General features: G+C 43.3%; 1 protein-coding gene across 1 annotated transcript; it reads right to left on the reverse strand.

Moving 5' to 3' along the window:
• Positions 1–1,023: 1,023 nt before the first annotated feature.
• On the reverse strand, positions 1,024–21,008 carry COPZ1 (COPI coat complex subunit zeta 1). Its single transcript, XM_045829916.1, has 9 exons — positions 20,896–21,008; positions 10,550–10,618; positions 8,693–8,774; positions 7,986–8,077; positions 6,533–6,588; positions 4,918–4,995; positions 4,698–4,749; positions 3,487–3,525; positions 1,024–2,424 (listed from the first exon to the last, which is right to left on the reverse strand). Exons 1-9 carry the CDS (start codon positions 20,911–20,913, stop codon positions 2,377–2,379), a joined length of 534 nt encoding a protein of 177 aa, XP_045685872.1. The 5' UTR covers positions 20,914–21,008; the 3' UTR covers positions 1,024–2,376.
• Positions 21,009–21,324: the final 316 nt, after the last annotated feature.

Here is a 21,324-nt window from a genome sequence, read left to right on the forward strand (position 1 = left end):
AATTTTCAATACAGGACTGCAGGGATGGTATACCCAAGCATATTTCTCTTTCTTTCTTTCTTCTTTTTATTATTTTTAATCTGAGGGCAATCCTGAGCATAGGTGCCCCACAGTTGTTCAGCTTCTTACAGAAGAGCAGGCAAGACTGGACTCTAGGTTTTATGTCTTGATGCTGGAGAGGCTCTTCCCTCGTTCCATTCTTCCCCTCATCCTTTCTTATCTCAGGCCCTAAATACGGTCTCTCTTGATGAATCCTGGATTTGCAGGCCTATCTTATGAGCAGTAGAGGTGACTGAGGAGACCCTTCAAACTGCAGTGCAGAGGAGGGCTCCCCACACTTCCCCCTCCTTAAAATCCTGCAGAGGAAGGGGAAAGAAAACCAAAGCATTCTCCTGTCACCAAGGCAACCATAATACCCCCAGCTAAATCCATCTTGTGAGCTCACCGCCCCATTAAGATGCAGGGCCAGGCTCCGCGCCAGCCCAGCCACATTCATTTGTGAGAATAAAGGTGGAGGAGGGGGAAGGGAGCAGGCTCTGGAGGGACGGGGAAATGGTGAGAAGAGGTTATTTACACCACCGTCCTGACCTTCTGGAGCAGCACTGGCTCCGATAAATAACCCGCTCAGCGCCATTTCAGAGCAGGAGTGGGAGGTGCAGGAAGGGAGCAGGGTCTGGAGGAGAGCCCCCACGCAGGTGCGCGTCTCCGGGTTACTAATGGCTGAAGCGGGAGCAGGCAGCTGGCTTTGGGAGTGGTGGGGGAGAACTCAGTTCCCTGGGACTCCCACTGAGAAAATACCATCCCCACCCCAGCCCTGGCGCCAATTTCCAGGCAAAGGGACTGAGAGATGCCAAGGAGGCAAACAGGCCCGTAAATTAGGGATGGCAGTGGTGGTGGGGGAGAATGCTGGGGAGTCTCTGAGGTAAGAGGGAAGAAATATTATAAGATGGGGAGTGAGGGGGATGCTAGAGGAATAGGAGCAGCTGCCAAAGAGAGAGGAACAAAAACATCACACAAAGGCAATTTGGAAAAAGAAATCTTTTATTCCTCTTTGCACAGAGCAAGTATATGAAGGAGGCTATTTCCTGACTTCATACATCTCTTACACAAAAATGCCCCCTCAGATATGCCCAGTTATGTGCCCTACTTCAGTCATGGAGAACTGGCCATTAGTAGGTGGGGCAGAAGTTTCAGGAAGGTTTTTTGAGACATTTTTGTGGAAAGTTTTTGGGTCAAGGGGAAAGATTAGACCCAAGAGTAGGCATTCCATCCTCCTTCTTCCTGGGGAAATCCAGATCCCGAAGGTTTTGTGAAGAAAGGCACCTCTCTCAGCGACCTAGGGAGGGGAAGAGCCTAGACCTACTGCCTGGATGGAGACAAAGAAAGGATAGGGTTAAGAGGCAGAGATTACAGACCCAAAGCAAAGAAGTGAAAAGCTTGTGGGGGGAGCAAAAGGACTGAGAGGGCCCAGAAGCCCAAGTCATAAATTCCACCCCCTCCCTAGTTCTGAGCAGAAACTCTTCTTTCTAAGACTTAGAATGGAGTTTTAGTTCAGGGACTGGCTTTCCTCCAGGGCACAGGGAAGACAAGTTGGGCAAAGACCCCAGGGCTGTGAAGGTAGAGTTTAGGTATCAGACCAAGAGATGTACGTTGCCACCATGACCACTCACAGACCACAGCGCTTTTGAAGCTATAAACCACAATCAGGGTAAAGAATGCAGCTGTGACTGAAATACAGAATTTTATAAGCCCTATCCAATAAAATTTAAATTACTGCTTCTTCCACTCTATTCCCTTCCTATGAGCTGTTCCAATCTTTTTTCCAAGGCTGAAGGATGGGGCAGTAAGGAGGGAGAAAATACTGAAGCCAGTAAGTGGGGCTGTGGCTGAGACTAGATATACCTCTCCTCACCACCACCCCCATGCATTCTACAGGAAAGAATTCTCTCTTTCCCTCCCCTTGCTGCACATATGAACTAGTGGGGTGAGGGCCCTGTAAAGGTAAGGGGAGAAAAATACTCAGCACATTCTTTCTCCTGCTTTGATTTTAAGTGTAGCTGCAGCAAAGGGCACAGAAGTTAAGAAGAAAATATGCAAGATAGGAGAAGGGAACATAATCCAGGTCTAGAAAGGAAGAAGTGCTTCCCCTGTCCTGCATCCAAATCTGCTAGAAGCTTTACTCCCAGAACTTCAAAAAACTGAGAAGGAATGGGAAGCACCTATGGGTCTGGGGGGACAAACACAGACAGGATGGAGATGTAAGGATCCCTTATGATCCCCGAGATGACCCTGAGAGCATCAGTTGGGGGACTGGATGAGAAATCACAGCAGATGTGGATTTTTTCAGGGGATGAAGAGCCAGGAACAGTGGGGTCTTCACCGAAGGAGTGACCACTTGATCTGTTCTTTGGCTGACTGCAGCACCTGCAGAAACAAGGGCAACATTAAGGGGGTTGGTTGCTGGAGGGAGGATGAGGATGGGGATTGGGATTGGGGCTTTTCCTTCCCCTCACTTGCCTTCTCTGTCCTTAGAAGAATGGCAAATAGGAAATTCCCAAGGGTAGAGGAATGGAAAAAAACTCTCTAAAGCCCTGAAGGATTGTCAGTTTGGGAAATTGCAAAAAAATTCAAATCCTTTGAGAGGACAAGGAGAGAAGAGATATGCCTGAGCAGAAAGAAAAAACTGGGGATTACTGGACATATGTTAAAAGGGATGTGTGTATGTTACCACATCCAGATGGACATTTTTTTGGTTTAAGATTTTATTTCTATCTAGAGAGAGGGGAAAGAGAGAGAAAAAGAGGGAGAGAAACATCGATGTGAGAGAGAAACATCAATTGGTTGCCTCTCGCAGGCCCCCAGCCAGGGACCCGGCCCACAACCCAGGCATCAGCACTGACGAGCAGAGCCAGCAACCTTTCTGTCCACAGGCTGGTGCTCAGTTCAGTGAGCCACACCAGCCAGGGCCAGATTAACTGCTTAGTGAGAATTCCAAGTGGGTAGAAAACAGAATCTCCCCTCCCTCCCCAGTCAGGCAAACAAATCTATTTGCAAAGCAGGATGGATCTATAAAACCTGCATATTTTAGAATATGCATTTCCAGCTTAGCCCTCATTTGAATAATGAGGCAGTGTGTGCGTGTGCATGCACGTATGTGCATGTGCGCATGTTGCACACACACAGACCATCTGCTTAAAACAAGCCTCTGCTCGAGAATAAATCACTGAATGTGGGACCGGGAAGGGAGGGTTTGAAGGGTACACACCAAGGCTGACAGCCACTGCTCACAGGAAACTGGAATGGGAGCTAGGGTAGGGTAAGGGCATTTGGCTGCAAGAGTCCCAGTTCTCTAGAATAAGAGGGAGCCAAGGAAGAAATGTCTTCAGTCTCCAGTCTCATTCAGGCTTCGTGGGTTGGGGCCGAATGCTATTCTAGCCTCTTTAATGACCCATTCCATCTGGTTAGGAAGAAGGGAGAAAATCATACCTGAGACACGGTCTGCTCCGTAAGGGGAACATCTTCACCCTATAGCACAGAGAAAAAAAAGCATTCAGTGTGGGAGAAAGCTGGAGGAAGACCTGACTGAAGTTTGGAAGTAGAGAAAGAAGCGATGGTCCTTTAAACTGAAGCAAAGGGCTAATAGCTTCAAGCTCTCAGTTACTTTAGGAACTAGTACAGCCATAATTATACTTGGCCAGGGGGCTGTGAGCAAAAAATGGTCATTTCATCCACCTTCTATTTTAGATAGGAGGACGTAAAAGATTTATTCCATTCCAAGTAATCATCAGGTTATGTGATCCACAACTTAGGAGGACCTGAATTCCTAGTCAGAGAAGACATTCCCTGAATACCAGTATCACTAGGGAAAGGATGAGGGGGAGACAGGGATAGTTTAATGGATCCCGTAAGGCCTGATGGGTAACAGCAAGCATGTTAATTTGAAGAAATAAACTGCTGCCAACAGCAGCCTGAGAAGGGGAAGGAGGGAGTTGGTGGGGAGGACCCTCTCTCTTGCCACACAGAGGCATATGTTACAGGAGAAGATTAAACTATGCAAATGGAGCCCACGGCAGTTAAGGGAGAAGATTTCCCATTACCCAGCACTGTCAGCCTTCACTCTTTGGAGGTCAGAACTGGGACATTCTGTGAATGGGGAGATTTCCTTTGCTCAGACATCTCTGTACCCCCACAATTTGCTGGTGGGCTCTCTCCACAGATTTGGAGCCTTCTGCAATTAACTTAGAGGCCCCTTTCTGATATCACTAGCACCAAAGAGGACTGAAATCCTAGCAGATAAGTACTTTCTAATGGAGAGGTGCTATCCTCAGTTTTATAAGACCTTAAAACACAAGGAAAACACTACTCTGTCTCAAATGATTGTGATCCATCCACAAAGGAAGAATAGGCCAACTTCAAGTTCCTAAAGTTTTAGGACCAGCAATATTAAAATTTCTTTTATTATATCATTGCTTCAATAAGTACATATTAAATGTATACTCTATGCAAAGACTGTACAAGGTGTTAGGTACTAGCTTAGGGGCAGAAATAACGTTCCTTTGCTTCTGTCTTAGGGACAATGAGAATTTGAAAAAGGAGAAGATTTATGTATTTTACAAACCAGACACTTAGATACAATCAGCAAGTCTGGCCCTGGAGAGTGAGTAGATGGAGGGATATAAACAAACACTCTTGCTTACCCTTAATGCCACCCGGTGTACCACTTGCTGGGGATCACTCTCTAGGATCACCCTACAAAGACAAGGAAGAGATCATGAGTCGCTCCCTCCTAAAAAACCTACTTACTGTGGGGATACTCTAGCCACTCAGTCCACTTGCCTTAGGATAGGGGCAGTTACCACCTCCCACTCCAACACACACCCTAGATTCAGAGAGGTCCAGGCAAATCAGAGAACTCACCCTCCATCTACGATTTCATCCACAGCCAGGAAGAGCCCCTCCATGTTCTCCAGCAGTGCTCGCTTTTCTACATTTTTCCTGAGTCCCCAAGGGGTTGGGGGAGAAACAGCTCATGTGTGAAAGGAATCCTAGGACATTGTCTGAGTTGGGAACCTACACTAGAGCAATAAATGTCTCCACCAACCACACAAAAAAGTAAGTCAGGTGCCCTGGCTGGTGTGGCTCAATGGATGAGTACTGGCCTGTGAACCAAAGGGTCACCAGTTCAATTCCCAGTCTAGGGCACATGCCTACGTTTCAGGCCAGGTCCCCAGTAGGGGGCACGTGAGAAGTAACCACATGGTGAAGTTTCCCTTTCTTTCTTTCTCCCTTCCCTCTCTAAAAATAAATAAATAAATAAAATCTTTTTTAATAAAGTAAATAAGGTAATTAATTCCTTTTTAGCTAATCCACTGTAAACACCTTCCTACTTCTGTTTGCTGAGAAAGGATCAGGAATGTCAGGAAAGAGATTAAAAAAATATAGTTAAGTTCTCAGGGGTTGGTTATCCAGAGCTGTTGTTTCTTTCCTACCTACCATGATGCTGCTCATGACATTTCTCATAAATGCTGACATCAATGGGTGGAAAAAAGGAAATAAACAAAGGTAAAACTCAATCTGGAGGTGGCAGGAGGTGGGGAGGGGTTGAGTACAAATTCCACTTGCACCCGAGCTCTGACTGACAAACCTCCTAAGCCTTCCCCTGTCCCCCCTCCCTAACCAGCTCTGTTCAGGTGTTGAAAAGAAGCCCAACAAGGGGGCTGGGAACAGTCAGGGCCCACTTCCACCAGCCTCAGATCTGGTGGTTGGTGTTTGTGGCCAGTCACATCCGTCAGTTTGACTCTTTCACTAGATTACCCGAAATGAAGTCTATTCATTCACCTGGCTAAGAAATAAATCATCCCCTTCCTAAGGAAATCTGAGCCATTCACCCTGCTGATTCTGTGGGGCTGAGAATGCCTGCTGTTCTGCTCCAGATGGATGGCTGTGCTGAGTTCACTGGGGAGCTGCTGTGGGGGAACGAGGTTCAGAGCCCTGTATGTTTTCAGGAAAAGTATCTTATACCTTTTCTACTGCCCATCTACATGAGGAGCAGAGGACTGGTGGAGTGGTGAAAGGGGAGGAGAGGGTAAATGGCACATTCTTCCTGTTCTACAGAAGGGAAACACTAAGGGCTACAAGTGAAAAATTAGGAGTGTTTTCTCCATTCCCAAGGTACTGATGTTTTATAGGGAAATTCCCTAAGCTTACCCCTTTCCTCTCTCTAACATAAAGAATGAAGTCCAGGAAAGCATTTTCAGGGTGCTTAGAACTCTGACAGAGCTAATGGGGAATAGAGTAGACACAAAGGTGAAGATTCTGCTCCCTCCCAATCCCCTTTCTTAGGAGAACTATTCCCGAGGGACATACTCTTCCCTCCATCCAGTCCTCCCCATCAATATGAATTCCTTATTCCTAATAAGCCCAACTTCTCAAGCTAAATCAGCTCCCTGGAGCCTCTGCTTCCCCACAAACCCCTGGGCCTGAAGAATAGTGACTTTCTCTCCTAAACAGATGTTAAGAATGGACTGCTCACCTCAGCATCTGGCTCAATGAGTCAAAGAGGCAGTTCAAAACAGCCATGAGCATCAGCTGTTGGGAGACAGAAGCAGAGAGAAAAGGTTCAAGACCCTGAAAGCTGCTACCTGAAAATAATACCCTCTAATTCATTAAGCATCAAAAGACATAGGCTTTTACAAAGGACCAAAAGCATAAGGTGGAAGTGAAAGCAAAACAGAAAGGGACCCATGGTTCCTTAGAGAAATAAATTCTGCCACATGATTCCACATTGGATGTCTCTCTGACCAGACTGTCAAACAGAACTTCCCTGTCATAGTCCTCTACATGTATTTACCAACTATATGTGCTACCTGATGTCTTAGATAGAGAAATCATTAACCAAGCACTAGCTGAGGTCAGAGAGTTAGTAAAAAGAACATGGGCTTTAGAGTCAGACAGATCTGGGCTTAAATCCCAGCTGAGCCATTTTCTAGATGTGTAACCCTGGGAAAATTAGGTTGAACCACATGAAACTGCCACTTTTGTAGTTCAACAGTGGTTAAATACTAGTAATTTCATATGGCTCCCCATCCACAAAACAAGGACACCAATGCCTATAACTCACACAAGCATTGTATGATTTAAATGACAATGAGCTTTACAAAGCACTTATAGCGATAAAAGCTCAGTAAGAGTTGATTCTCTCAAACTTTTACTTTTGCCTCAAATTATGTGAGAGCTTATTTCTACTTATCTACTCTCCTTCCTAGAACTTGCTACCTCAGATAAATAGCTTTTCCTGTGTAGAGCACGCAGGTTAGGACTGCATCCAATCTCAAGTGTGCAAGTCTCAAGTCTCAAGGACTAGACCCATTCAGAATGTATGGCTGGCAACATGACCCAGAATGTTGGCTAACTGACCCAAACTCAGTCAGGCGTGGAACCTTCATAGCAGGAGCAAGCATCCCCCAATCCTGACCATACCTCAGAAATCCATCTTAAAACATACTACTGAGGGAAGGCCATTAATATGGTACATTACTATGCATTCAAACACATGTGGTATGCCCTGGCCAGGTAGCTCAGTTGTAGAGCATTGTCCTGATATGTTAAGGTTGCAGGTTCAATCACTGGTCAGGGCACATACAAGAAGCAACCAGTGAACACATAAGTAAGTAGAACAGCAAATCAATGTTTTTCTCTCAACCTTCCCTCCTGCCCCCCAAAATCAATAAATAAATTTTTTAAAAAACCACACACATGTGGTGTCTCCTATATGGAGATAAATAAAGATCTGGGAAAACTTCTATTCTAGGTTGATTCATTTGTTAGGTTATTTTTGTGTGGCCAGCAGGAATCTGTCAACTTCATTAGCTCAGTCAGAAGCCAGAGGGATGTGGTACTCCTTAAGACCCAGAACCTCTAACTATGTCATGCTTGTGATTTAGGAAGTAGAATCAGGGACAGCAAAGAAGAGTGGGGATTCTTACCTCATTTTCATAGGAGCTGCCAATCACATAGAAATAGAGATCGATACTGCTTTTGTATACTACTGTTAGGCCTTCCAAAAGGGCAATTTCACCTGAGGGGAAAAAAGGTGGAAACAATGGGTGGCCTGAGATAAGTAGGACACAAAGAGTTACCACAAACTCCTGGTATACAGCTGTTTTGGGCTGAGATAATATAGGTCAAATGACCCCCAAAGATTGAAGTTGAACGGCTTTTTATTTTCAGGTGGTAGCAGAAGGTAAGTATAAACTTGGGGAAGTATAAATGTATCTTCTCCTCTAACCACCCTCCCCCCAACTACCCTCATTTCCCTCCTTGTATAAGACACAGGATACTAGTGGATCCTTCGGAGGTGAAAATGCAGAGCGGTCACCTTTACAGACTTCCATTTACCTGCCCTAATGGATGCGGTACAATAAGCAGAGCTGCAGTTAAATTTGTCAAGTGAGGCTCATAAATCCAGGGACTAGACAGGTAGCTAACAGCCAACCTTCCAGCACGGTATTCCCGCGTGAGGTACACTCACCTCCCCATTACATTTCTGAAGAGTTTATTATATGAGGGGAGGAGGAAAAAAAAGAGAAAAAGGAGGGAGAGTCATTTTATCCTTTCTCTGCAGTCCTGCTGCCACCCTCTTCCCACCATGGTTCTCCCTAACACAGAGAATAGTGAAAAGAAAATGACCTACTGTCGGTCCGATGGGTCTTGTTGAAAATGTTCTTCTCAAAGGCCTTTTGCTCCTTTACGCTGGGGTAGGTGTCGTCATAGTACTGGTCAGAAGGAAAGGAGAAGGGTTGGGTCATTAAAGCTCAGAGCTCAGAATGATTAGTGACTTTTGCTCAAAACATTAAAATGCTTTGCTCTGGATTTTGGATTTCTCTCTTTCAAGGCATGGGGTGAGGGAGAAATGTTGATATGAAGAAGAACTACAGAGGTAGGGTATGGGCAAGAAGTAACTGAATACAAAAATAATTTTTAAGGTCCTGGCTGCTGTGGTTCAGTGGACTGAGCGCAGGTCTATGAACCAAACAGTTGCTGGTTTGATTCCCAGTCAGGGCACATGCCTGGGTTGCAGGCCAAGTCCCCAGTGCGCAGGGGTGGTGGGGGTGGGTGACAGGCAACCACATATTGATGTTTCTCTCCCTCTCTCTAAAAATAAATTTTAAAACAACATTTTTAAAAAACAACAATTTTTAAGGACCCAGCTCTAAGCAACCCCACCTCACATTTCTATGACTGTAAGAGCAGAGGCTTACAATCCTATGATGAGGTTCTGCCCTTGTCTCTATTCTAGGAGAGCAATTCTGAGACCACTCTCATTGAGTGTTTCTATTCATTGACAAGCAACCCCATGTCAAGAAGTAGTGCTACAGAACACAAAAGGCAGTAGAAGCACAGAACACTTCTTCTTTTTTTTTTAAGATTTTATTTATTTATTTTTAGAGAGGGAAGGGAGGGAGAAAGAGAGAGAGAGAGAAACATTAATGTGCAGTTGCTGGGGGTCATGGCATGTGCCCTGACTGGGAATCGAACCTGCGACACTTTGGTTCACAGCCCGTGCTCAATCCATTGAGCTACGCCAGCCAGGGCTAGCACAGAACACTTCTTGTAGACCCTCATTCACTGTATGAAGCTGAGGAATTAAGAAAGGCTACAAAAATCTCCTCTAAAGAAAGGCAAACCCTACCTTATCCTGTCTCATAGCTTAGCTTTCTTTTCTGCAAACTGAAAGAAGCAGGAGGCAATCTAGCACATTGCTGAGCCCACTCCCAACCTCTCCCTGGTAAGGGAGTGGAAAAAGAGGCTGCTAAATCGCTCTGCTCTTTAGGGGCTAATCCGTTGCAGTCAGCTGAAGACCTATGACAGGTCTGGCATTTAGTAACTGGATAACTGTTTCAAAAGGTGTCCTGCATAGTTACATCCAATTACAGGAAGGAACAGCTGGTGAATTCTAAACTAATCTCTACCTGCTGATTGATTTATGCTACGCTCGCCCGGAGTTAACACACAAGGGACAGAAAAAATTTCTACAGGAGGGGGAGAATACAGAGGGAGAACAGAGGGGTGTCCTTTCTCTTCTTTTTAAATAGATCCAAAGTTAGAAACATCATACTGGGAAAGCCAGTAGGTAACAAGTTTGGTAGTAACTGCAGGCCTCCAGCCGGAACCCTGGAACTGTGAGGAATTTCCCTGGAAAAACCCAAACAGGTAACAAGGTAGAAGGGAAAGAGACAGGAGTGATGGGCATGACCAGGCTGTATCTCATATCTAGACACTGCTTTGTTCAGAAACCAAGGTTCCCAAGTTCTTCTCTGTTCTAATGCTGGTAACAAAGGAGATCAAAGTCTGAGGACAGCAAGGAGAGAAGCAGGGAAACTAAGAGACAAAAGCAGTTTAGGTTTAATCTGGAGTAGGCATGGACAAGATGGAAGAATTCTTATAATTACAGTATCAAGGAATATGAGTTAACAGGACCAGTCCCACTATTCAGATCTCAGAGTAAGTCTTTGTTTTGCTTCTAAACTAATTTGAAAGGGAATCTCACCTTGGCAAAAAGTCGATCTCCATCATTGTCCAGAATCAGGATGGCTTTGACAGTATACAGGGAGGGTTCCTGAAGAGATATGAACACACCTTCAGTCCTGAAGGCTCCTGCCACCACTGGCAAACTAGATACTTTCTCCTAGTCCCACTGAGGTGCCTCTGTGTATCCCCTATCCCAACATGGTTAGATACTGACATTTCCTACTGAGAATGGCCAAATGGTGAATGAAGTGAATTGAGGGAGGGGCGTTTTAACAAAGGACTCCAAAGCAGCATCAGATAAAGTTTCTCTGAGCCAGATCCACAAAGTGCTTAATCAAGATAGGTCATGCTTTTATTTCCAAATATCATGCTACAGTTATTTCCAAATTATTCTCCCTCACTGGTCTCCCATGCACAGGTGAGTATGGAATATGACCAGATTAATAGCCACTGCACAAGGATACTTGAAAAGAGGGCTGAATGCCCTAATGTAGTTGGAAGTTTCTGCAGTCCCAATGCAGTAGCAATGCAGAGGCATAAAGCAAGCCTTCCCTAAACCACCCACACACACAGAGGGAAATATCAGTGTGTGTGTGTGCATGCAAACACACACCAGTTCTGAATGGAGCCCTGCGAGACACCCATCTCCCAAAACTTCCCCTATGATCCCAATTCCTCTGCTACATCCCAACCACCACCACTTAACCTGCCAGGACAAAAAGCAATCTGAATTTTGGGGGAGCTAAGAAGCAATGAGAAAAGGATCCATTTAAGAAACACTCTGGGGCCTGGAGATAAAGAGGTGGGTGGGGGGGTTGTTTCTTCACTACCAAGAATCAAACTTTGAGAACACTGACTCTCATAGAGGAATCACAGTTTCTGCCTTAATTGTTGCACACAAACTCAAATAACTAAACAGCATTATCACTTTGCAAAAAGCTCCTCTACTCCTTCAACTTCTATGGAACCAGCTAACCAGAAGAAAGAAGGGGAGGCAGTGGTATGTGTACAGGTATTTACAGGCTCACATTGACTTTCTAATCAATATTACTTTACCCATTGATATCCCTTCCCTGTGCTATATAGCACAAGGCTAGTGCTTTGCTACCCGCCACACCCCTGCCCCCTTCCTGGCTTAGGAAACCCACAGTCCTCACAGGAGCCGGATATACTCTCCAAGCCTATGTTTAATAAACACCCAAGAGTGAAGAAAAAACAATCATTCCCAAGGATCCAGAAACTTCAGTGTCTGTAAAAGTAAATTGTCCCATGAGGCTCCAGAAGGTTTATGGTTCCATGTGAAGAACCAATCCTAGCTCAGGGAGTTAAGAATGAGAGTAGAGGAAACCCAGTCTTTTGACAACAAGGTGAATGTAAGCTTTCTTCACTTGAATTCTTAAGGAGAGTAATTTTTATATTTTGTTCATTGATTTACCCCAAGCGTCCAGAGCAATGCCTAACCATACTAAACTCTCTCAATATTTGTTGAATGATTATGAGACTCAAGTTTCAGAATAAAGTAAAAATGTTTTGATGTAGTATATACCTAAGAGACCCTCTTATAATTAGACTTCCACATATAGGTAGATTATCCAGTACGGCCATTTTGGGTAATATTACTACCAACTTATCTCTCCTCTGATAAATACTCCTTAGAGATGCCCACCCTATATATTACTCTCTGGAATAAATAAAGCATGACCAATTCCTCTCTCAAAGAACTCTATGTCTAGCAGAGGGAAGTCTCTGGATTCTCACCTAATAGGTCACAAATAAAAGCAGTTTTTCTAACTCCTAAATCCCCACAGAAAGATCTTCCCATAAAATAGGCCCAGTTCTATAGCAACGTGGATTCTCAATTCTCCAAAAGACAGATCCCAATGTGAAAGTTTCCTTAACAGAGAAAAAAAAGTCCACAGGGAAGAAAATACATAATATTTTTTCCCACAATCTTTTCCCTGGAAACCTTTGGCTCTGTTCCTCTATCCACATTCACAGCAAACTTAGAGAGCTACCTAATAGTTTAAACTGGGCATGGAGCTGGCATAGGTAACTAGTTCTTGCAGTCATAGAGTCTGGCATACCTAGGAAGAATGGGATCCCAAAGAAAAACCATTCTGGCTATGTGCCAATTAGGAGAGTCAAACAATGTCCTTTGTGGCCAACAATGTGAGTGCCTAAAACAGGTGGCAAAAAAGAGAAACAGATTTCTGGGTTCTGTTCCTGGCTATTTTCACTAGCTTTTTAGATGTTATCAAGGAAACTTCCAAAATAAAAATATTGGATCTTCCTGGGAAGGGTAAAAGACAGGCAAAGGAAGGCAAGGCTCGTAATAATCTTATTACAGCTCTGAAAGGGGTAAGAAGGCACCAGACAAAAGGCTGTTTATTTCAAATTCCAAAAGAATAGCTACATTAAATAAAACTGAGAATTAGGCAAGAGCTTGAATGCTGTTTTAGTTCTCTGTTCTGCTACAAGTGGAGCCAGCAGCCTCTCCTTTACTTCTCCTGCCACCTCCTGACTGCAGTTGGTTCCACTTCAGCCTGGGGCCTTTACCTCTCAGGAGTGGGGAGGGTCAGGAATTCCTCTCACCATAAAACCAGCCAGTTTAAAGGCTCCAAAGCCATTACTGATAATGTAATTTCATTTTTAAGTTTTTGCAAAGGGCATGTTTATAAATAACTCCCAGCTATTGAGAAATGGCCTTCTTGGACAATGGACTAGGCTTGACCTGCTAACACATTAAAATGCTGGTTATTGAGAAAGACCCTACAAGCTTAGGGATGTGTTCAAGGGATTTAAAAGGTCTATTCTTCCCTCCCACTCCCAAATGGGTAGCTGCTAGAAAGCTTTCGAGACAAAGTTCTGTGATGCACTGACTTTCAGAGAGCCACAGCCTGAGTGTATAACAGAACTTCACCTCAAATGCTAATGGTGCCTGGAAATGATTTGTAGGCAGATTAGTTTGTGGGAGGGTGCGTGGCTCAGATAGATTTTCATGTACATTTTTATTATCAAGAAAAACCAAGACTGAACTCCTAAAGAGAGCTGAAACAATGCTGAACAAGAAATAGTCTGCTGCAAAGAAGTCTTTGATCTCAACCAGGAGATGCTGAAGCCTGGTGGGAAAAAAAAAATAAAAAAATTTCCCAGTATCCCCTCCCCCAGCAGAGGACCAGAGAGGAAGAGCCATTCCTACTGCTGCCCCCTGTGGGCCTTCAGATGACCTGCAGCTTCCTAAGGATTATAGTCACTAGCCAAAGTATTAAAAAAGCAGCTGGCAGCTCTGGATAAAAGCTCTCTATTTGTGTGTCTTGTAAGCCAAACTAGGATACATGGGCTCTGAAAAAGGACTAAATCAAGTGTGTTCACAATGTATCAGTATATAGTAAGAGAATACTTTGGGATAAGATCATGATATGCCATCAGAAGAGGACTGAAGGAGAGTTTGGTGCAGGTAGACAGGATATTTGGGGACTATGACTAAAAACTTCATTTGATTCATTTGGAGGAGAGGGACCAACAAGGCTTCCTGGAGTTAGAGGATGCTATCTGCGGAGCTGCAAAGGGCACAAGTAAGAATCTGGTTGAGATTCCTAGAAAGTTCTTCATTTCCCACTTAAAAATCTTTATGGTCATGCCAAAAGGGTAGTACCATGGCTTGGCAATAGACTTGATCAACTAGAAACAAGATGCTCTTCCTTCAACCCTATTGATAAAATAAAGCCAAGACAGTAAAAACTAGAAAGAGAAATTCCTAGATAATAATCCCTGCTCTTTAAGACCTAGGCAGGTATTTGCTCCCTCATTCTGTGCCAACTTCTTAAAAATTAAAAGCTCCTTTGGGGTTGAGGGCTCCAATTTGCCAGCCACAAGTCTAGGGGCTTCAGATGGAAAGAAAAGAAATCAGGTAAACGCTTCGACAGGGAAAGCTGTTTTCACATGATACCCAGGGGTTTCCTTAGGTTCAAGAAGCACAGCTCAGGAAAGAATAGGAGCCAAGGTACCACCGAACTGGATGACATGAGACCAAATATTGGTTATACAGAGGAAACCAAACACATCTTGGCAAGGAAGAACTGAGAGCAGAAGAGATACCTAGAAATAATCTTCCTTTCTGACATAGATACAAAACATGAATGCACAATCACCAAGAATTCTGACACTACGGGAGAAAATGTCTCTAAACTCCTAAATAATCCTGATGTTATAGTCTGCATCAGCCATTACCTCAAGTTCTACCTTTCTCTAGGACTAAGCTTCATCACTGGAGAAATGAGGCCTGAGCTAGATCAGTTTATGTTAATACCTTTTTTAAAGTATAGCAGACCCCTTTGAAAGCTTATGAAATTTATGAACCTTGTTACCAAGAAAAGACACATTCACAAATTGTTTTGATTTGAAGAAGTTCATCAACCTAGGTTTAGAATTAAATGACATTCTTTCTGAAGATAATAAGATGGTATGGGGAGGGAATGAAAAAGGAGAAATGAGCAATACTTTTGTAAATCACCCCTTTTCTCTGCCTGGCACCAAGTAATGACTTCAATGAATGTGCGTGTGTGTGTGTGTGTGTGGCCTTCATAAATTAATAAATATGACTAAGTAAATATGACTAAGAAAACTAACATAGCCAACAGGGGAAGAAAAGGTCAGCACCACACCCCTCCAGCTTTCAATGACTAAATTTGGCGGCTGTGAGACAGGCAGGACAAAGATAACCAAGCCCCTGGCTCCTCAGGAATGCAAGTCTCAGGTCCTTTATTAAAATTCAGAAAGCCAGTGTGCTAAAGAATTTTATGCCCAGAGGTCACAGAGCCCCTAATTCTTCAACTATTATAGAAGTGAAATGATTACAGAAATGTGGGACAAAGCAAGCAGCACTTACTGGGAAGAGAAATTAATTGAACAAGGAGAAATCAAAGTACTCTCCACCTGAGGCTTGGGAGCAACATTAGAACATTCTGCCTCCCCAGTTTGGTAATTCAGGAGCCCTCATTTAAATATCACTCAGCAAAGGGAAAAATCAAATGGGGACAGATCAATTTCTGATGAGTCCTTGGTCATGATCTGTATCCTAATTTACTCCCAACTCCCCTCTCCCCCCATATCTGCTCCTGAAAACAAATAAACAAAAAAAAAAAACAGTCTTTAAAAGACTGATTGATAGCCTCTGTGTTCATCTTTCAACCTATTTTCTCCCCAAATCTACCTTTGAGGCAGAATTGCTAGCCTCTCCCCTAGTTTCAGTCTCCCTCTAAAAACTACACAAATAAGAGAAAAGAAGGAAAAAATTAGTAGACAAGCCAACTGGCCGTGAATGGGGATTATTTACCTCGATAGTGGGAAAATTAAAAAGCCAAATAAGAACTAGGCTTCATCTGCAGCATTTAAGATTCAGGTTATACAACAGTTAAGATTTCCTGAAGAGATGGGGTGGTCAAATACCAGAAGAGATGACAAAGACTAGGAAATCGAAAGACTAGGAAATCGAAAGCCTACTCAGTGCAGAATCAGGAGATGCAGAATGTGGGTGGGCCCTTACCAGTAGGGACATCTTTAAATGTTCATGGACTTAACCTCCCAAACCATCTTCATTGGCTGCCCGTGGGCACTGTGCCTACATCTTCCAAATTACTCTAGCATAAATGGGTAGTTAGGCATTGATTTTTTATTCTTGTTCTACCCTTTGCTTCCTTAGTTCCCCTTTCCATAACTAGTTTGTCAATATCCTATCTAACCAAGTCATATCGATGGAGTAAAGAACAGTAGCAAGTATCTAGATGAAAAAGATCCTAAATCTGTCACTATGCTCCCTCAAGTATTTGGATATTACATTCATCCTCTACCTCCCAGGGAAGACCTGGCTTCTCAAGGGTTTGGCTTTCTTCATGCGGAGGCTCCTCCTCCTCTTTTGACCATGTGACAGCTCCCCTAGACCTTTGATATAATTTATACCTTGCCAGGGACCAACTCTTTCCCACCACTGTGAAGGAGAGGGAAAAATATATATAAATACGTCGGAAATCTATAACGAGGTCTTCTTGGAGGGCAAGACATGGGGAGAGTTAGAAGCAGCGTCAATTGCTCTTTAGGGGTTTTAGTTCAAGCCAAGGTCTGCTTCCAGCAATCAACCATTAAAACAAGCCGGCCAGAGTAGCAGCACAGTTTATTCTGATCATTTAATTTGAAGTGTCAATAAATTAAACTTCAATCAATTAAACTAGGTGTGCAATAACCCAGATGGACACCCCGACACCAACATAATCACAATAAAAATTTTTATGGCTGCCAAGGACCTCACCGGGGGCAGTGCTGGCACTGCTCGCGCCCTAGCTGAGAAATATATCTCCACAGTGCAGGAACAAGGAGATTGCTTCTCCTAACGAAATGGGGGGGCCAGGCACCAGCAAGGACGCAGCTGGGAGAGGGGCACAGGGGACTGCCAGGAATGAGATGGGAGTGCTTTTGGGGCTTAATGTAATTGATACCTTTGCCCAGAGCAGGAGGAGGGGGCATTTAGGCCAAGTACCTCTACTGTTAGCGCCGAAGGAATTTAACAAAAGCCCCATTAAGATAATTCAGGAAGCTAAACCGGCAGAGCAGTATCAACCTTTAAGAGTCATTGACGTATTCTGCATAGTTTCCTCCTCTCTCTATATATGCATACTCTTGTGCACTTTGGATGCTCTGATGTTTGAATGAGGCTTAGTTAGAATTTTTTTTTAGGATAAAAATGTTATGAAGGGGAGAGAAAGGATACAAATAAAAAGTGTGGTCCATAAAGCACTAGAAAAGCACTCTGAAAGTGAATACAGAGATTAGGAAACATGAAATCTATGTGGGAAGATTTAAGGATCTAGACTGCTAAAGTAATTCAGCTTTGGAAAAAAAGGTAAACTAAGGGAGGAAGGGGATAAGCCATTATCTCTAAGATTCCACAGGTTATTGTCCTGGCCAGGTAGCTCAGTTGGTTGCAGCATCATCCCAATAAACCACAGTTATAGGTTCGATTTCTAGTCAAGACACATACAAGAAGCAACCAATGAATGCATAAGTGGAACCGATGATGTTTTTCTCTCTCTCTAAAAAATCAACTAGCCCTGGCCAATGTAGCTCAGTGGTTGGAGTGTTATCTAATAACCAAAAGGCTGTGGGTTCGATTCCCAGTCAGGGCACCTGTCTGGGTTGCAGGTTCATCCCCAGTCTGGCCATACACGATCCTTGGTCTGGGTGAGTGCAAAGGCTGCTAATCAATGCTTCTCTCGCATCAATGTTTCTCTCTCCAAAAAAGCAAATAAATGTCCTTGGATAAGGATTTTAAAAAAAGTAAAAACCAATTTAAAAAAGATTAATGGAGGATGGTGACTTGCAGAGCTCTCTCTCCATTCACAAGGAAGGTATATACAGCAGACAACAGCCAGAGAGAGGAAGCTAAATCCAAAGATGCATGCTAGCAGCATCATTATTAAGTACTGGGAACAGAAGGAATCTCTTTCCTTAGAGACTACAAAAAGACCTGAGAAAGTTTAGACAAATGTGCTTGAGAGCTAAACTACTTAATTCAATAAAGAAATGTGACCCACTGTAAAATCCTTAAATGAAGGGAACCTACTGGTATTTAGATATACCCATAATCAGATCAAATTTCAACTGATGGTTCTTCTTGAGCTCTACCCTGCCCTTCTTCTCAATATGCCATGTCTATGCACCTTGCAGACATGAGAATTGAATATGCTTTGATCAGATTTCCCCAGAGGTCCAGCCAAATCAGGTAATTAAACTACGAAAGGAGGAAGCCTAAAGGAACTTTAGAATTGTCTCCCTTTCTAAGGAGTGGGAGATTGTTAAATTCTTGTTAAATTCTATCCAGTTACAGTTAACTCTTTAGTTCAATAGAGAGCAAAAGTAAGCTCCAAGGATTCTTCACATTTTTTATAATGGAGATGGTGACCTAAGAATCCAGAGATGCTGCTGAAGACAAAACAAGGGGAAGAGAGTAAAAAAATCAGTGAGAAAGGGTGATTTTGAATTGGAGCTAAATTTTGTAAGCCAGTATGTGAAGGTAGTAAAAATGAAAAACCTATGACTCCTTAATTCTGAACTAGGGTTCCTCATCTGAACCACTGAATGTTGAAATTTTTTTTATGGGACTGTTTTCTCACTTTTCCAAAGGATGGTACAAAACCAGTGCCATTGTGGATACAGGGAAGTTGGTTCATTACATACAATGAATACCTTAGGTCATTAGGGATTAGTTTTTCTCCTGAACTCCAGCTGAGAAGGGCTAGAATTGTGAGAAGGGTATATAAATTCTTAATGGGAGCCTAAAATATATTGAAATTGTAAAGAGAAAAATGAAAGTTGGAAGGAGCTGACACAGATGAGACAAATGAAAATACTAGTTTAATATCGTGAGAACTCTGGAGATCAGCACAAGAATTGAACCTGTTGGTACTTTGTCTTCAATAAAAGCTTTATAAAACTGCTGGTCAAAGTACAACTTTCTTTTTTCTTTTTTAAGATTTTATTTATTTATTTTTTAGAGAGGGAAGGGAGGGAGAAAAAGAGAGAGAGAGAAACATCAAAGTGCGGTTGCTGGGGGCCATGGCCTGCAACCCAGGCATGTGCCCTGACTGGGAATCAAACCTGCGACACTTTGATTCGCAGACCGTGCTCAATCCACTGAGCTACGCCAGCCAGGGCAAAGTACAACGTTCTATATTGAAGAAGTAGAATGTGATAATGAGGTAACATGAGAGAGAATTAGTCTGGGATTAAGAATAAAAGTCTAATCTAATTTTGACAATGTACTTCCTTGAGCAAGTCCTTTTCCCTATACCTTAGTGTCCCCTAACCCCACGATACAGATTCATCATGACAAAGAATCAGTATAGTTTTTATAGCAAAGTTCAGGAGTGAAGTACCTGACCGGGTTAGCAGGGATCTGTGAATGTGGCATCTTAGGTACAGATTAAAATGGATATAAGAGAGAAGCAGGTTGAAATACACTGCACTGAGGAAGCAGAGATAGATAGCTGAGGTAAGAGAAAATGCAAGAGAGAGAGACTTTACATATAAGCCCCTCAACTCACCACGATACACAGCTTCCCAAAGTATCATCTCCCTCACTCCGTTACCTGTAAGCAGGTTCCCTTCTACAGATGTAGGGAAGTCTAAATATTTCTAAAACTTCCAAAGAAACTAATCCCCTAGAACTTATTTCAATCTGTTAACTAGTTAATATTACTTAACTGCTTGGGACAGAAAATGCCTTGTTAAAAACTAATTAAAAAATAAATAAATAAGAAAACTACTCAGATTTTAAGCTTTCTACCTGCACTTGACCAACCCATATGATGAAAAGGAACTATCTCTACCTTTGCTGTTTTGAAAAACACAAACTAAAACCTGTCATTCTCTTTTACCAGATGAGGGTTTGAATGCATACATGTATTAGAGCTGAAAGACAGAAAAAGGCAAGAAAAAGGCCTAGAGTTCAATTCAATTAAGGAACGAGCTGGGAGCTAAATTCCTACACACAGTCTATGTTAACATCTCCAAACTGCAAAACAGGTGAGGCACTTTTGGGAGACAATCTCTGGTCCACTTTTTAAAAAGGGATAAAAATGCTTCATTTGTTTGAACAAGCAAAAAAGATCATCTGGGCAAGGAAGCTAACACACCACTTTTACCACCAAAATTCTCATATAAGCAACGATAGAGTTAGATCCTACAAGAATTCCTAAAGTTTAAGTGGGTAGGAAAAAGGAGAAAATAAGGAGTCTAGAGAAATATTTCACAAACCATGCTAACTCTACCAGACCTTCCAGAACTTTGATGGAATGATGATTCTTTATCATGACTTATGTATATAAAATGAGTTAACAGGAAACCGAAGTAAAAAGAAGTAGTTTTCGAAGGAATGTGGCAATTATTAGCTGGGTGTCAAATTATGACAACCAACAGGAGAAGCCTGTGATAACACCACCTGCGTCCTAGTCCTAAAATCTGGGGCGAATTTGGGGGTTTGGGGAAACTCAAATCAGGATATCATCTACAATGCTTAGAATCGAGGGAACCTGAAAGACCCTAAGCCAGTATGCTTATGATCCTTTGCGTACTAAGGACTCCATGTGTTCCCTTCAACTTCCCACCCACTCTGCCCTCTCCCCGGGAGAGCTTCCTACTCTAAACCGAGGCTTTAGCTCCTGCTCTAGGCCACACTCTTATTACAAGGGCCAGTAAAACCCTCAGTCCGCGAGGATTTCCTGGAATTCCTCTTTCTACCCAGGCCCAGTCAGGCTGAACCCCGACTCCCAGCCCCTCCGGAGACCACAGCACCTCAGCTGCCCCGGCTCCTACCAAAATCAGCGCCTCCATCTTGCCCCGCAGTTGGTGCCGACGTGGAGCCGCAAAAGCAACGCCGCCGCTGATTGGTTCTACGTCCTCATTAGACCCCGCTCAGTATGGTGGTTATTGGACTACTGGATGCCAGATATTGCTATATTGTCCAATCAGTGCACTAGTTTGCTTAGCCGGAAGCAAACTGTCCAGCCACAAGGCTCAGGTATTTGATTGTCAGTTTAAACACTCAATAAAATGGTAAAACCTCTTCCTGAACGGGGCGGGAGGGTCCGTGGGAGGAGGCTGTTTCCATGGGGAACCGAGGAAGCGAATACTAATTTTCAATTGGCAGGGAGGAGAGCACGTGACATCGTCCGCCTGATTTAGCTGCTTTAATACGCTTTCCCTTTTGTGGGCGCTATGTCTCTTTAGCCCTTAAGATTGGCA

This window comes from Phyllostomus hastatus, unplaced genomic scaffold (assembly GCF_019186645.2).
Source record: "Phyllostomus hastatus isolate PE091 unplaced genomic scaffold, TTU_PhHast_1.1 phas_scaffold_93, whole genome shotgun sequence".
NCBI classification, from domain to species: Eukaryota; Metazoa; Chordata; class Mammalia; order Chiroptera; family Phyllostomidae; genus Phyllostomus; species Phyllostomus hastatus.